General features: G+C 38.0%; 1 protein-coding gene across 5 annotated transcripts in view; it reads right to left on the bottom strand.

Annotated features, from left to right (window-relative positions):
- The window catches only part of ANKRD42 (ankyrin repeat domain 42), a 114,714-nt gene that overhangs the window by 41,499 nt on the left and 55,351 nt on the right, over positions 1–17,864 (bottom strand). The window contains exons 10-14 of one of the 5 annotated variants that reach the window (XR_009208773.1): positions 17,208–17,334; positions 12,729–12,873; positions 7,779–7,887; positions 5,753–6,127; positions 4,960–5,116 (exon numbers count right to left, since the gene is read on the bottom strand). Coding sequence is in view for 2 of the 5 variants with exons in the window: in XM_032167044.2 (XP_032022935.1) it covers positions 5,027–5,116; positions 12,729–12,873; positions 17,208–17,334 (362 nt within the window). In the remaining 3 variants the exon portion in view is untranslated. Of the gene's footprint in view, positions 1–4,859; positions 5,117–5,752; positions 6,128–7,778; positions 7,888–12,728; positions 12,874–17,207; positions 17,335–17,864 lie in introns of those variants that run through there. The other 4 variants (XR_009208774.1, XR_009208772.1, XM_058424509.1 and 1 more) reach the window with 4 other exon arrangements.

Below are 17,864 nucleotides of genomic sequence, written 5' to 3'. Positions count from 1 at the left end.
TTTAAGTTAACCCATCTTAAATTTATTACATAAAACAAAGCTTTTCTTAATGACTTAAATTCAGCAAACATTTACTGATATCTAGTACCTACTCTCAAAAAACTCATAGGAAAATTTAAATTCGTATTTTGTTATTAGATATATATTTTTCTTACAAAGTAATATCTATTAGTAAATCGTGTAATTTCAAAGAAATTTTAAAATGTCCTTTTCATTTTAGTTCTTCAGTCTTATCCAGATCAGGAAGACCAGAAAGTAAACATTTTGAGTTCATAATGCCTTGGTAATAGCTATAAAAGTTTGACAATCATTCAAAATAGCCTTGTCATTTGTTTAGCTATAAACAGGGAATCTGCAGTATAGAGCAGTCAAGAGATTGGTCCATATGGTCCAGTGAGTGACAGTCAGAGGCTTTCCAACTGTATTTTCCTCAAAAATCTAACTGCTGGTTTGTTTTCAAAAGAAAAACCTTGACATTATCCTGTTACATTCTGATTCATTTTTATCTCTATTCCCTAAGAGAGTTCTTAGCATATTGTAGATGAATTTCCACTGGGTCAATTAATAAGTGACCATATATATTAAAGTCCGCTGTAACAAAGTACACTGCATTTGTTCAGATAACCAATATGACTGCTTGCTATATGCCAAATAGCATGCTAGTCCCTGTGTGCACAGAGATGAACATGGTTTCATTCTCACTGAATTGACAATCTTAAGGAGAGAGACATTAAACAAATTATTGGTTTGTTAAGATTTAAAATATTCTAAAATATTAAGAGGGAATGCGTCTTTCCTCCATGTGAAGGAAGCTCCAGTAGCATAACATTGTTGTCACCCTTCATCCCCTTATCCACTCTACCCTAGGTAAAGTGACTTGCCCAGTTGTAAATCTGGAAGGAGAAACAAGGTGCAATTAGCCCACTTCCTCCCCACTCCTGTTTGGGACCAGCCCATCTGAAGAGACATTCATTCTGTTCTGCTTCTATGGGATCAGGCTCTGCCTCTGCAGGATGAGGCCTGGCCCAGTAGAGCAATGCTTGAGACATGGTAAATCTGTCCAATTCTAGAGTTCAGTGACAGGAAGCTTACTGGCCTTAAGATAAAACCCATATTCTCTTGCTGAGCACAGTGGCACACATCTATAGTCCTAGCTACTTGGCAGGCTGTGGCAGCAGGATTGCTTCAGCCAAGGAGTTCATCAAGGCTAAAGTGTACCATGACCACGCCTATAAATAGTCACTGTACTCCAGCCTGGCAACACATGAGATCCTGTCTCCTAAAAAAAAACTTCTCCAATAGTTTTATCAGCAAATAAAGGTGTTTTTTAGGCCTCTATATTAGTTTATTCATTCTTCATCTTAGTTATATTCACAACCCAGATGGAAAGGAGGTATGCCATTCATTGGACCTTCTCAAGCCCCAACAAATAAATATACGCATTCTGAGGTTAACAGCCAATAAATATTAAATACATCTGCGTTCTTTCTCATTATAGGGGTTTAGTAAACAAAGTGCTTTGTATCCAATAACAGAAGAATAGAAATATGCATACCATACCCTGTCCCCATTACTTTTAGATCCTATATCCTTTCCATGAAACTTCATTTTGATGGTGGTTCTGGGGTTCAGGTAAATTTTTGTTTAGGTGATGGAAATATATGAAATAAGGATGAGAGGATTGTGTTTCTATGTGCCTTAAAACTATACCTCTATTCCAGCACTTGCACCTCACTATGAAACAGCAATTATATGTATCTTTTTCCTACACTAAACTACAAGTTCTCAGAAGGCCTTTAGACACATATGAGGCACTTGTTAAACGCCTGTGGAATAAATGATATTCATAAATCTCAGTTGACCTTAATCCAAACTTTTTAATATTTTAAATATTTAATTATGGGTATGCTGAAAATACTGCATTCATACTGAGTGTCTGAGTGTAATATACCTTTTAGGCATTTTCTATGAGTGGTAAGAAGCCTCCAAAAGGATTAGCTACTTTCACCATGTTTATAGTCACAGTGTAGATCCTAACCTGCCTATCCATACTGCTTTGGTGACAAAATAGGCCAGACAAGAGTATGTAAGGACTTGGCAAGAGTCAGGAAAAACCCTTACCATATTGGAAAAACAATTAAAAGCTTATAATGTTGTCAAACTTGAAGAATTTGGATATGTAACACTTTTAAGTTTATTTTTTAACTATTTTTTAATATTTAAAAAACGGGCAGTGGGAAAGGCTGTGGTCATTATCACTGAAACTACTGATTGCTATTTTGAAAAAAAAAGCTATCATTGACTATATGAGAGCAAATATGCTAAATAACATATATGTGCTCACCTATTTTCACAGCTCCCCTCTTAGGTAGATGGTATCCTCATTTTACAGCTGAAGAAACAAGTTTAGCCAAGTGAAGTAACTTATCCACAGTCCCCCAGCAAGTAAGTCACAGGGACTCAGGTCTTTAACTCCAAATCTCACCCTCTCATGCTGTCACTCAATATACTAGTAGGGTTCAACCTGAGTACTCTTTCTCATGAGATGGACAATCTACTGAGTCATAGGAACAAAATAACTTAAATCTCTTTAATATGCTTTTCATTTTTTTTTTGTTTCATTAACCTAAATGTGTCAATAATACAGGATATGATTTATGAATAAATATACATAATTTGGGAATTGTATTATAATTTTAATTTAGCTGCTGTAACAAGATCCGGAATAGTAGTGGCTTAAATAAGATTAGGTTTATTTCTCTCTTACAGTCCAATGTAAGAATTGTAGGGCTAGTATGTCAGCTCCATGGTGTCAGGGCCCTTGCTCCTTATTTTACTGCTCTGCCATCCTAGTGTTGCCCTCATTCACAAGGTCCAGTGGCTGACTCACCACCACATTCACATTCCAGAAGAAGAAAAGAGCAAGAGGTGGCTTTATAGCCATGACCCTAAGGTTTTACATAACATTTTTGCTCACATCTTTCTGAACACAACTTGGTCTCTTGACTGCAAAAGCAAGCTGGGAAGTTAGTTCTTATCCTGCGCGGCCACAGACCCAGATAAATCCTTCCCACTATGGAAGAAGGGAGAATGGATTTTGGAGGACAACCAGGGAACCTCTGCCACAGGGTGTGTATGCTTTTATTACAACACTATTCTGGTGTTTTCTACCTCACTGGTACAGGAAGAAATTAGAGAAAACGGCAGCAAGTATAACAAACTATTTCCAGAGTTGGGATTAACTTTAGCATCAAGTTAGAGGGGAAAAGTAAGGCTGTGTGTAGTCCCAGAAGGGGATAGAAATGGTTTTGAAATCCCAGTAATGGTTAAGAGAATGCAGACTTTTGATGCCAAGGTTAGAATCCCAGATCAGCATTGTATAATCCTAAGCACAACTACTTTATATATAAAATATACCTACTTCATATGGCTCTTGTGAGAATTAAGAGATAGGTAAGGGCTTGGCACAAATCTCACACAAAGTGCCCAATAAATGTGCTTTGCTGACCAAAAAACAACTATGGCTTTCAGTTCAGTTCTGACTTCAATTCCCTCTTTTTTCCTACTCGCCTCTATTTTCTCTTCTCTTCCCTCCAGCTAGCAAAGAATTATGACTCTCTTGGGGCCAGCTCTGTGGCTCCTGTCTCCCCCTGAAGATCTGTCGCTGGTTTTGGGCTTCCCTGGCAGGAGCCCTCTCACCATACCCCAGACTTCCCACCCTCTGGACCCTTGCATCTATCTCACATGGACACTAAAGCCATTTTGACCTAGTATCAGAACTAGTTTGCCCTGACAAGAGTGCATTTGACTGCTGAAACCAGTTCAGCTGGCTAAGGGTCTGTAAGCAAGTGTTAAAAAATGACTCACCTATCCTTTTAATAACCCTTATATTCACTATTTTTAGTTCTTCTGTGGCTTTCAATCTATAGTAATAATAGTTGTCAACATTTATTGGGCACTTTGTGTAAGATCTGTTCCAAGTCCTCTACTACCTCTTAATTCTCCCAATGACAGCCATATGAGGTAGGTATATTTTATATAAAGAGATTAAGTAGTTTTGCCTAGGATTACACAACAATGCAGAGCTGGGATTAACCTTGGAAGCCAAAGTTCATTTTTTAACACTTGTTTACAGACCCTTAACCTGCTGAACTGGTTTCAGCAATCAAATGCACTCTTGTCACAGCAAACTAGTTCTGATGATACCAGGTCAAAATGACTTTAGCGTCCACATGAAGTACATGCAAAGGTCCAAAGGGTGGGCAGTCTATGGAATGGTGAGATGGCTGCTGCCAGGGAAGCCCAAAACCAGTGACAGATCTTCAGGGGGAGACAAGAGCTACACAGCTGGCCCTGAGAGAGTCGTAAATTTTCGCTAGCTCATGGAGGGAAGAGAAGAGAAAAGAGATGGGGGCAGGAAAAAAGAGGGAATTGAAGTCAGAACTGAACTGAAAAGCCATAGTTTTTTAGTTGGCCAAGCACTACTAATCATTAAGATCAAGGGGAAAAAGAGGAAAAAATAAAGCCAAGTGTTTCTTATCCTGTCCAATCTGCCTCTTCTCTATATTCTTAAAAAGCTTGCAGTTATGTCATTTGAAAAAAAAATTTTTAAAACATATCCACACTAGAAGTGAAGGGTACTTTCTAGAAAGTGAAAGAAATATAATTCTATTGTGGAACCATAATTAAATTTGTAATTATTTTTAATATCTAGAACTAGATTTCTTTTGATTACTATACCAGCTAATATTTTAAAGCTTATGTGAATACTGGTAAAATTAATTACTCATAAATCTCTTGACTTGCCTGTGTAGAGATATATAAGAATAATATCGGGAGAAGGTGTACAACTGAGTCCGTGTCATTTAAAAAATCTCTAAATCTCTTTAATATAACATTTCTGCCTTCAGAATTGGAATAGAAGCATATCAGAGTAATTCTGAGAGAGTTTGTATAGACTCACATTTATATCAATTTTTTTAATGAAAGAGAAAAATCTAGCAGGTTAATTTAGTTATTTCACTGATTAGTACCTTCTCACAAACACCCCTCCAGAAGAAACCTTTTTTTTTACTTGCCTCTTCTCTTTGTTTGACTCACAAGAAGCATTGTCTTCCTATAAACAAAGGAAAAGAGGGTCAAATACAATTTTCATGCTAGCACACATTTTCGTCTTTCTACATTGCCTGTTCAAAAGAAAAAAAAAATTTACCATGCTAGTATTTTCAACTCTGAATAAATTTCTTTTAGGATTTTATGTGAATAAATTCCCAAATCTAAAGTAACAGTGCATTACATTGTGCTGAATCGTATGACTAGGAGGCACCTTAAGAACTAGAGAAAGAATATAGAAAATTTAGTGGGTAAGAGGTGGCTACTTGTCAGATATAGCCAATTTTCCATCTTCCCTCATTAAGTTTTATTTCTACCTAACAGATCCCCAGACACTAATATTTAACAACATATTGGTAACTGCAAGTATTAGTATGTCATCTTCTGGATTCTTTTGCCAGTCCCATAGTGCTGCGAATCATTCCCTTGCTTCCCCCATTCCCTCTTTTGTTTTTGTACTGCATCCCTCTACTGCTCTAGTCTCATTTTGCACTTTGCCTGGTCTCCTGGTCTCACTGTTTCTGAATATTTCTTATCTATCTTGGTATTCTTAAGACCCAGCACAGAAGAATCAATAAATACCATGGGAAGGAGCAAGCAGGGCTAGAAACACAATGGATGGTCACTAGATGTTAATCACCTTTGAGTAATTCTTCCAGTCAAACATGCTCTGCATCTAGTTAGGCAGGCCAGCTCTGAACACAGAGGCTCCAAGAACAGCACAAGGTGCATATCCCTGGGGAGAGCCCATGGCTGGAGTTAGTTCCCCAAGGTGTTCCTGCCCACACCTTTTCTAATGAGTCCAGTTAGTTTAACTCAATAGTGTGTGAACATGTAAGTAAGCTGCCATTATCCAACACCACCTGGAAAAACAACCATGCATCTGGTCCCTCTCATATCCCTCAGCTGCAAACTTGAGAGTAGGAGAAACTTCTAGCTTTCTCTTATAGTGGCCAGGTGTTTGTGGGCACAGGGTAATACAGATGGTCTCTTGAAAAAAAGTTTAGCGGCTAGTCTGAAGAAAAATAACAAACCTTTGATTGGGACTTAGCATATGATACAACTGTTCTTCATACGATACATACAAAATAAAGTGTAGTAAGTAGCACTACCAGTATTTTAAAGATGAGGCCAGGTGCAGTGGCTCACGCCTATAATCCCAGCACTTTGGGAGGCCAAAGCAGGCAGATCACTTGAGGTCAGGAGTTCAAGACTAGCCTGACCAACCCTATCGCCACTAAAAATACAAAAATTAGCTGCGCTTGGTGATGCACTCTTGTAATCCCAGCTACTCAGGAGGCTGAGGCAGGAGAATCGCTTGAACCCAGCAGACAGAGGTTGCAGTGAGCCAGGATTGAGCCACTGCACTCCAGCTTGTGCAACACAGCAAGACCCTGTCTCAAAAAAAAAAAGAAAAAAGAAAAACACTCAGGTGGGGCAGGAGTTTAACCTAATCTAACTAGATGGAACTAGAGAAAGAATATAGAAAATTTAGGGGGAAGAGGTGGCTACTTGTCAGATGTAGCCAATTTTCTAGTGCTTTAATAGAGTTATGACTTCCAGAAACAGGCAGGGTATGGTGGCTCACATCTGTAATCCCAGCATTTTAGGAGCCTGTGGTGGGCAGATTGCTTTGAGCTCAGGAGTTTGAGACCGACCTGGACAACAATCCCCTCTCTCTACAAAAAATACAAAAAAATTTAGCTGGGCATGGTGGCTCATGCCTGTAGTCCCAGCTACTCACGAGGCTGAGGCTGGAGGATTGCTTGAGCCTGGGAAGTGGAGATTGCAGTGAGCCGAGATCATGACCCTGAATGCCAGCCTGGGCACAGAGTGAGACCCTGTCTCAAAAAAATTAATTAAAGACTTCCAAAGACAGTAATACTTATTTTTCTCTACCTTTTATATATTAGAAGAGGATTCCATATTTTCTAGAAACAATGGTTAAATTCCAAAGTCCCTCCTAACACCAAATATGTAACTTGTTCTATCAAACCAAGTCTTAAAATACAACTTCAAAAGAAAATATGTGCTTGGCATTCAACAGGCCTTCCATAAGTGTTCATTGAAGGTCCCAAATCTCCAAATTCTAAAAGTTTCTGCATTTGGAGAACATTTTTCACCAAGATTATTCGTTTCTTTATCTTACATCATAGCCAAGAAGTATATTTCTCCCCTAATACATGTTTGTTTTCTCCTAAACTCAATAGAACTATATATTAAGATACTAAATACATGAATCATAATGCTTAGGCACCAAAAGCAGTTCTAAATGTAAATGCAGTCTATTACTACAACAAAATTAGACAAAAATCCTTGTAGGGAAAATGCATGTATTTTTTTGCCCTGAAAGAATTAACAGGTTTGTCGAACAGATTAAAATTCTACACATAAAATTGTTGAAAGAGTTTATGGATCTACAAATTACTGCTGGAATATATGGAATTCTTATTTTTCAAAAAGCCTATGCACTCTGAGAAATTCTAGACAGCATATGAAACTATAAGAGAATTCCAGCTTCTTGCTTACCAGTACAGATTCTTCTTAACAGTGTCAAAACTAACCCTTCTCCCCCAAAAAAGTAGGGTATAAACAAAGAGAAAGAAAAGGAAATTACAAACTTTTAGAACTTCCCCAAGGTAAGAATTGAACATGGATAAACTCACTGAAGTCCTCAAATTGCTCCATGGGCCACTCTAGGTACATAAGCTAGGATGTCATAGGTCAGAGAGAAGCCCAGCAGAGACCACATCAAAGTTCAACCTTGTTCCAGACCTTTGTAGGTAGAAAATAAGGTTAAGTGAAACATGGAAGGTAGCCATGGAATATTACCGATTCCCGGTCAGCCATTCTTGATTAGCAAACATGGCCCAAAGCTATAGATCAAGGACTTCCTGAATAATACTGGTCAGTGCTACATAATTCTCTCTGTGGACAGACAGCTCTGCCAAAGCTATTACATTATATTTAAGTATATATATTAAGTATATATTTAAATATATATATTATACTTAAAACATTAGTTTAAATTTAATGTTTTAAGTACAATATATATACCAAAGAGCACAAAGAAAAAAAAAGGTACAGCTTGACGAATTTTTACAAAGTGAACACACCCCTGTGACCATGACTGAGATCAAGAGATTAGACATTACCAGCATCCCAGAAGCCTCCATTTGCCCCTTCCTAGGCACTACTGACTTGATTTATCTTACTGATTTGTGGACTACATGGAATCACACAGTATGGACTCTTTCATATTGTTTCCTTTTAGTCAGCATAGTGTTTGTGAAATTCATTCGTGGTGATGTATAGAGCAGCAAGTCATACATTTTCATTGCTATATAATATTCCATTGTATGAATATAGCAAAATGTATTGATTCTTACTGTTGAGGGAATTTTTAGATGATTCTAGTTTGAGAGATATATATAATAATGCTGACAAGAACATTCTTGTATATATTTTTGGTGTCCATCTGTGTACACAAAGAAAAATGTACTAATTCCACTAGGAATTAATTTTGCAGAGTGGTAGCCAATTTACACTGCCACCACTGGTGTATAAAATCTCCAACTGTTCTACATCCTCACCAGCATTTGGTAATGTCTGTTTTAATTTTTGCCGTTCTGATGGGTATATATTGGTATCTTGTTTGGGTTTTAATTTACATTTCTGATAACCAGTGATTGTGAGCACAATTTCATGTTTATTGGCCACTTGGATATCTTCTTTTGTGAAATGCCTATGCAAGTCTTGCCCAGTTTTTTTTACTGGACTGTCTTTTTCACACTGATTTATATATTCTAGATACAACTTCTTTTTCAGATAGGAGAGAAGAAAGAAAAGCAGAGAGAAAGAAACGAAATATGTTTTTCTACACTTTGGCTTGCCTTTTCAAATCGGTTCATATAATCTTTGATGAACTGAAGTCTTATTTTAATGAAGTCCAGTCTACACATTTTTTTCCTACCCCAAGGTCATGAAGATATCCTATGTTATATTTTATCATCTCAACTTCCAATTTAAGACGTATCTTGAAATATATGTTTGAACTTACAGTGTAATATTTTAACAAAATTCTTACCAATTTTTAAGTTTTCATAAGTAGATTAACTCTATTAAAAAGCTATCATCAAAAGTTTTTAAAGAAAAATTTTCAAAATAAATCTTAAAAGCACAGAAAGAGGGAATGTGAGGGGTTTCTAATAGCACTAACAAGTGGTGTTAAAAACATAGACTTGGGGCTAGACAGGTTGAAATCATGGCTAGCCATCTAACAAGCTTTGTAACTTTATAAATTGTTTATTTTATCTGAGAGTTGATTTCTAAGCCCAACATACTCAAAACCTGTTGTTAATGATGACCAAGATGATGTTATTAACATAAGTTAAGTGATCTTATAAAACTTAGATTTTCAGTACTGTGGGTAAAGTAAGTGCCCAATCATGCTGTGATACAGATGATGAGAAGCCCTCAGACCAGTACAAGGTGCTTGGTGGAAGGAGAGATCACGTGTGACCAGGGAGACTAGGAAAGGGGTGATAAATGAGACAGTTCCTAGGGGATTTTACAGAGTCAACAGGCAGTTTTCAAGGTATATGGACAAATTGAACAAAGGCTTAATGATGGGAAAGCACAGGGTAGCTTAAGAAAAAATAAGCTATTAATATATATAGGAGAATAGACAAAAATAAAGTTGGTGTGAGGTAGGTTAGGGCTGAATGTCAAACTGAAGAATCAGTACTTATTCAGGTAAGGAAGATTTTCCATCCAAGGAGTGACAAGAAAATCAAGCTGACCACTGAGTCAAATGGATTTGGATAGGGAAGGAGTAAATACCAAAATTCTATCACAGTAGTTCAGATAGAAAGATATAGAAACCTAAACTAGGGAAGCAGTGAAAGGTAGAGAGCATGTTCCTGCCTACAGGGTGGGCTCACTTTTTGTATGACCTAAAGGAGAAAACATGGCTAATCATTAAGAGTCCAAGCCTGGCTAGTTGAGAAATAGTGATGCCATTAATTTAAATGCAGAGACAGGGGAGAGAATCTGGTCTTGAAACTGAGCTTGGTTCTGGACATTTTTTTTTTTAATTCAAGCACCACCGGGAATTTCAGGTGGAAATGTCCAGTTGACCAGCAGTGGGAAATACAGGTGGGGAGACCTAGTGGGGACACAGTACTAAAGTATGGATTTGATAGTCATTTCCACAGAAGTATTAGAAAAATATAATGTGGAGACAGAGATTCTGAGTTTGCTCCTGCCTTACACTAGCTGTATGCTCTAACAAGACTCTCAATTTCTCTGAGCCTTTGCTCTCTCATTTATAACATGGGATCAAAAATATATATATATCATTCTACCTCCTCATAGGGTTGATGCAGACTAAAATGAGATAATATCTGAGAAAGTGCTATAAAAACAGCCATTATCAAAAAACCATTTAAGTGCTTTATATATGTCAAACTATCCTAGGAAACTATTCGAAGAATTTTTTTTCTCAGTAAAAATTATACTATTGCAGATTATGTTGGGGGCTGAGGATCTTAAGGTACAATAGTATGCAATCATAGGTCCTGACCAGAAGGTGGCAGGAGAAAGACTTAGAGCTTCTTGAGGATTCCATATTTACAGTCCTGAATGAAAAGTTCATTTTACTTATATATTATATATAATTAGACTCCCAAATAAATCTTCCTATCCTTAGCTGCATGTGGCTCTACACATTTATTTATCCACTGACCATGTCAATTCATCTGTAATATAGAAAATGGAAAAAAAGAAAGGGAGTAAATAATACAATGACTACTACTATATAGTGAATACCTCTATGTGCTAGAAACCAAATTCAGGATTTCTACACAATATTCCATTTAACATCAATACAATCCCATTAGGTAGGTATTATTATTCCTCATTTTAAAGATGAGGAAATTGAGATTCAAGCTTTTGCAAGTGAAAATAAGCAGTGCCAGAGTTGCAGCTGCCATGAAAGCTCAGTGACATTTGCTTATTTACAAAAATTAGGTATAACCTAAAGCAAGAATGCAAAAAACAATGAACTCTGAGCACAGGGACCTTGAGTCAGCTCTCCTGAAAGCCTACACATTGTTGGTAGAGTGAAGTTTTAGGGAAGCAAAACTGTGAAGTATGAAACCAGATCCAACCCGAGAACAGATGCTTCTGAGTAAGCAAAGATAATTTCTAAATAGCTAAAAGACAGAAACATTCCTAAAGTAGACAGTTTGGAATGGCTCAAAAGAAAATGTGCAGCTTGGGTGACCATTCCAAAAGATTGTCCCACCTAGGCAGCTGAAGAACAACAACTTAGCCTTGGCAACAAAGCAAGATCCCAACCTTATAAAAAAAAAAAAAAAAAAAAAACTAATTGGCCAGGTGTGTTGGTGCATGCCTACAGTCCTAGCTACTTGGGAGGCTGAGGCAAGAGGATCACTTGAACCTAGGGAGTTCGAGGCTACAGTGCCCTATGATGGCACCACTGCACTGAAGTATGGGTGACAAGAGCAAGACCCTGTCCAAAAAAAGAAAAAACAAAGAACAACAACTTATATTTCTACTTTTGAGGAGACTGGGAGTCACAGAGTCCCTGCCACAAGGTGGAGAGGTAACAGATTTGATTGGAAGCAGTAAGTTATAAATGGTGCTGTGTCCTCTAGCCCTCTAACCAACACATGACTGTACAGCTGGCCTCTCTGATACTAAATTTTCCCCATGTGCTAAAGGTTGTACAAGAAGAGGGTTGCAAAATGAAGAGAACAGATTAATTATTATAGTTAACTATATTTCTTGGAAAATCAACCACTGGTGAGACACCAAAACCCAGAGAAACTGAGGAAGTGGTTATATTTGCATATGCATAGAAATACACATACATGTTTGCAGATAAATAGAATTTTGTCTAATATGGTATGTACTAAATTGTTAACAATAGCTTCCTCTGGAGACTGGAACTTAGTGTCAGAAGGAACATCTATCTTGTTTTTAACACAATACAACAAACATGTTTTATTATTTTAATATTTTTAAAGTGGTTATTAAAGAGACCAATGACTAGTTTGTGCAAAATAAAAAGAAGCCAGGAAGATTCTATAATATTAGTAGATCGGAATTAATTCATCCATGATGACTGATGAACAAACTTCCCTATGGAAAGAAAATATGGATTCCATCCAAAGCACTTTATTTTGGTTATTTAGAATATTAAAATACACATATCCTCTAGCTGTCTTAGAATTCTGATTGATTACTCTGCTTATGAAAACATTTTCTCGTTCTACGGTACAATATTAACAATAATACCTACGAACTAGGCTGCTGTTTGAAGATAGATAAATAGACAGATGTGTGTAAGTATACAGAAAGTTATAGTTAGATATAGTGTGTGTATTCCTTTAATCCTGTCATCAGCTCTAGAAAGTGTAAGTAATCATCTCCAGTTTATAGCTGAGGCACAAAAAGGTTAAATGAGTAGCCCAAATCAAAAGACTATAGCCAGGATTCAAGTCCAAAGAGCCCCAGCCTAAAGCTTGTACTCTTAGCCACTCTTGTATATACTTCTTGAGAAAAATAAATGTATTAAAAAGGACACCAACCATAGCCACAAAGTTGGGGACCTGAATTTTTTCCAGTGTTTCCCTGAGTTGATCAACCTCTGCTCGATATTCATCAAGCTGACATTCTAATTTTTCTCTACGTAGTCGTTCATACTCCAGCTGGCCCTGCAGTTCTTTGATGGTCCTATCAAAAACAAAATTTTTTAAAAATCAATCACCAATGTCAACTAATAATTATTTGTAATAGTGGAAAGCATTTATGCATTGCATTTAAGGCAAATAAAACAAAGAAATCATTTATTCAACAAATATGTATTAAGGGTGTACTACAAACTGACCTAGGTACTGGGGATACAGTGGTGAACAAAAGGCCCAAAATCTGCCTTCCTGGACCTTACTTTAGTAATAGAGATATGCAGACAATAAGGAAAATAAATAAGTAAAATATATGGTATGTTGGAAGGTAATAAGTGCTAAAGGACAAAACAAAAATAAAGCAGGAAAGAGTAGTATAAAATGTTGTGGAAGAGGGGCTTAACATTTCATACACAGTGGCTAGGGAAGGCTTTACTGAGAAGGGGGCTTCTAAGCCAAGTCTTGAAGGAAATAAGAGAGATAACCCTGTAGACATTAGAGGAAAAGCATTCCAGACAAAAGGAACAAGTGCAAAGGCCCTAAAGTAAGTATGCCTGATGAAGTACAAGAAAAACAGAGGCCAATGTGATAGAATCATTTAAAGAATAAAAGGTAGGCCAGGCGCGGTGGCTCACGCCTGTAATCCCAGCACTTTGGGAGGCCAAGGCAGGTGGATCACTTGAGGCCAGGAATTTGAGGTCAGCCTGGCCAACACGGTGTAACCCTATCTCTACTAAAAATATGAAAAAAAAAAAAAAAAAGTCAGGTGTGGTGGCACACACCTGTAATCCCAGCTACTTGGGAAGCTGATGCATGAGAATCACTTGAACCCAGGAGGCATGGATGCAGTGAGCTGACATCATGCCACTACCCTCCAGCATGGATGACAGAGCGAGACTCTGTCTCAAAAAAAAAAAAGACAGAGAGGCCAGGCACAGTGGTTCACGCCTGTAATCCCAGCACTTTGGGAGGCCAAGGCAGAAAAAGTGCTTGAGCCCAGGAGTTCAAGACCAGCCTGGGCAACATAGTGAGACCCCCATCTCTACCAAAAAAAAATTTTTTTTCAATTATCTGCATGGCGATGCATGCCTATAGTCCCTATTACTTGGGAAACTGAGGTGGGAGGATCCCTTGAGCCCAGGAAGTCAAGGCTGCAGTGAGCTGTGATCATACCACTGCACTCCAGCCTGGGTGACAGAGTGACACCCTTTCTAAGAAAAAGAAAAAGGAGAGGGAAAGTAGCTTGAGTCAGAGGTAAAAAGTAAGTAGGACCTTTTAAATCATAGTAAGGACTTTGGCTTTTACTCTGAGTGAAATGGGAAGCCATTGGAGGGTCCGAGCAGAAAAATGGCACAATCTGACCTTTAATGATTGCTCTGGATACTGTTTTAATATGATTACAATGGATATGATATGATTACCCTGTTTTAATATGATTACTCTGGATACTGTGTTGAGAATAGACTGCAGGGTAGGGGAGTGGGGGATATGACAGCAGGGACAAGAAGTAGGAGACCTATCAGGAGGATGTCGCAATAATCCAGACAAGAGGAGATGTAATTTGAACCAGGATTTTTTTCTACCTTATGGCTGGATGGTGAGGGAAAACAGAATTCCCAAGGCATGTTAGGTTGGGTCCCAGAAGGGCAATCTAAGAATATACAGTAGTAGTTCTGGTACAGAAGTGAGTAAGGTTAAGATTGGGGATAGACAGGAAAAATGTCAATTGTGGAAGCCTAGAAGTTCAGCAAGTAAGAAGGGAATATCATCCCCAGGACAGAGAAACACAAATATGTTTTACTGTATTGAGAGTTTGGTCTAACTGATGGATAACAACAAAAATCAAAAGATATCCCTCAAGCCAATACTTGTCCAGTTTTTCTTTACAACTATATCTGAGATCAGGAGTTTGTACCCAAAGAATAAATGTCTTAAGATGCACTTAACACAGTGGGGTGCAGTGGCTCATGCCTGTAATCCCAACACTTTGGGAGGCCGAGGCAGATGGATCACTTGAGGCCAGGAATTTGAGACCAGCCTAGCCAACATGGTGAAACTCTCTCTCTACTAAAAATACAAAAAATAAAAATAAAAAAATAATTCTAGCTACTTGGGAGGCTGAAGCGGGAGAACTGCTTGAACCCAGGAGGCAGAGGTTGGAGTGAGCTGAGATCACGCCATTGTACTCCAGCCTGGGCGACAGAGCGAGACTCAGGCTCAAAAAAAACAAAAACAAACAAAAAAAAAAGATGCACTTAACACAAAGTGGAGGACAAATGCTAAAGAAGAATTAAAACTCACTCAGGGTGGAATTTAGAAGAAACACTGCCATCTCAGCTGTTATGAAACTGGATTCTGGCACAAACATAAAGCAATTTTTTTAAAAACTGTTGAAAAATCACTTACATTAATAATATTTCACACTGAGAGACTATTCCATAACTATTCGACTAAAAGTTCCATTACAGACTATTAAAATTTTAATGATCTTAAACAGGGTTAGAGTCATAGACTCAGGCTCAAATCCTGGCTCCACCTCCCACACCCTTACTACTCCCTCTGTGACTTCACACAAGTTACTTAACCTCTATATTAAGTCTTGGTGTCCTAATCTGTAGAGGTCATGGAGTTGTGAGGACTGCCTGAGATAAAGTATGTAAGGGGCTTGTCTGGCGCACAGCATATAGTAGTGCTTAGAAGTAATACAAACAGCTGTAGTGGTAGTATAGTAATCTGCTTTAGAAGAAAAGCAAAGGAAACCAAAATTTAAAGCTCATTAGTAGGAAATAATTTTTCCACCATGAGGTACTTTTCTAGACTACAAGGAATTTAAGAACTTTCAGCTAGGCTCTTAGACCAAGGCTAACACCAAAAAAAAATCTACATCTCAAAACACTTCAAACCGTATAGAGGCAGTGAACAGCCACCTATATGATATGACTTGTGAGATACCAAGAAAGCCCCCGATTTAAAACAAAAACAAAAAAATCAGTCTGCCACACCTTCCTAGTGTCTAAAATCACATCAAGAGGTAGTTTCAGTTAATAGGGTAGCAGGGAAAAAAAAAAAAAAAAAAAACAGAAAAAAAGAGTATTTTGGCCTAATGTTTTGCCTTCTGTTTAAATTCTCAAGTACCCATCCATGGAAGAATGACACATTAATCCTTATATTATTTTTTATTTTCTTTCTTTTAAACTAGAGCCAAATGTCAGCTTAACCACATTAATCCTTATCAAAGATTTAGATGTTACTCTGAATACAGTTAGCAGACCTCTTTCAGAACTAGATTCGGAAACAGGTGGAGGAAAGGGAAACAGGCAGTTCTAAGAGTGTGACGGAACAAGACACAATCAAAGGAAAAGGCAGGAAAAGCAGAGGACAAAGAAGGGAATCCATGTGTGGTTCTCTTTCTGGACCCATGTTTGATTAAATCCAAAGTCTCCTCTCCTGTCTCTCTCTGTTCCCTGTCCATTCTGGAAAGCAGATAGACAAGCAGAGAGACAGTAGGATGAAAGAAGCTGGAGGCATCCTCTATCCCAGCAGCTATTAACTACGGTAGTCTCTCAGTATCAAAGAGGAATTGGTTCCAGGAAGCCCCAGACACCAAAATCCATGGATGCTAAGTCTCTTACATTAAAATGGTATAGTACATACGTATCTGCATATAATCTATATGCATTCTCCTGTATACGCTGAATCATCTCTAGATTACTTATTGTAGTAGTATACAATAAGTTGCAGCATATTATTTACGGAATAATAACAAAGGGAAAAAAGTCTATAAATGTTCAACACAGACACAACCATCCTTTTTTTTTTCCTGATTATTGTCTAGCCAAGTTTGGTTGCATCCACGATGTGGAGCTCACAGATATAGAGAGCCAACTGCTATTAGAGAGGTACCCATTGTCCAGAGAGCCAATTTAGGGTGCAGGAAATGAAAGGTAGAGACAACCACGCACTTGCTCACTGCCTCTAGATGCAAGAGCATTCTCTGATGGGTACTATAATCAGTGAACACAAGACCTAGTCTCAGATTTATGAATGGGCAGTGTAGCCTGATGGAAATGTTCAGAGACTATGTTAGAATGTCAGTTTTGCAAGATGAAGAGAGCTCTGGAGATTGGTTGCACAACAATGGGAATGTACTTAACACTACTGAACTGTATACTTAAAAAATCGTTAAGATGGTAATTTTATGTGTATTTTATCACAATTATTTAAAAATCTTAACTCCTTTGTCATCTAGGGGCTTAGGAGAAAAACAGGATGGAACCTAACACCCTCTGGCAAGATGAAAGTAAAAGTTGCTGATCAACAAACCCTCACATGGCATTTAGAGAGGTATTTAAAAACAAATCATTAAAGTTTTAAGGACATTACTTTTCAGACTCAAGCTGTTCTTTCTTCTGCTTTAAATCTTCTTCTGTTATGCCTCCCAAGTGTTTATAGTTGCTCTCAGCAATTTCCAGGAGGTGTCTCAATTCTACAATTTTCTTGTAAGCTCTCACTGCAAGACAGAGTTGAGTAGGAACCTAGTTAGACATATAACAGCTCATGTGTCCACTGGGTGCTGGTCTTCTTGAGCATATTCTTCCTCTAGACTAGTGTCTGTATGGTTTGGAGAGGGGAGGGGAGGAAGGTTGGTATATACAAAGAAGGATAAATATCAGTAACAGAATACTAAAATGAGCATGCAACGGAATACCTAAATGGAGGATTCTTTCCCTGCTACTGGAGCATGTATCAGGTTGTTATGACTATTAATGCTATGAACAAGAAGGTTTTAAAAGACTAGCAGTATTGACCAGGCACGGTGGTTCACGCCTGTAATCCCATCACTTTGGGAGGCCGAGGTGGGTGGATCACCTGAGGTCAGGAGTTCGAGACCAGCCTGGCCAACATGGTGAAACCCCGTCTCTACTAAAAATACAACAATTAGCCGGTGTGCTGGCACTGCCTGTAATCCCAGCTACTCATGAGGCTGAGGCAGGAAAATCACTTGAACCCGGGAGGCAGAGATTGCAGTGAGCTGAGACC

This window comes from Hylobates moloch, unplaced genomic scaffold (assembly GCF_009828535.3).
Source record: "Hylobates moloch isolate HMO894 unplaced genomic scaffold, HMol_V3 SCAFFOLD_11, whole genome shotgun sequence".
NCBI lineage: Eukaryota > Metazoa > Chordata > Mammalia > Primates > Hylobatidae > Hylobates > Hylobates moloch.
The sequence above is the reverse complement of the archived record's forward strand: the minus strand, read 5'-3'. Positions and strand labels throughout refer to the sequence as shown.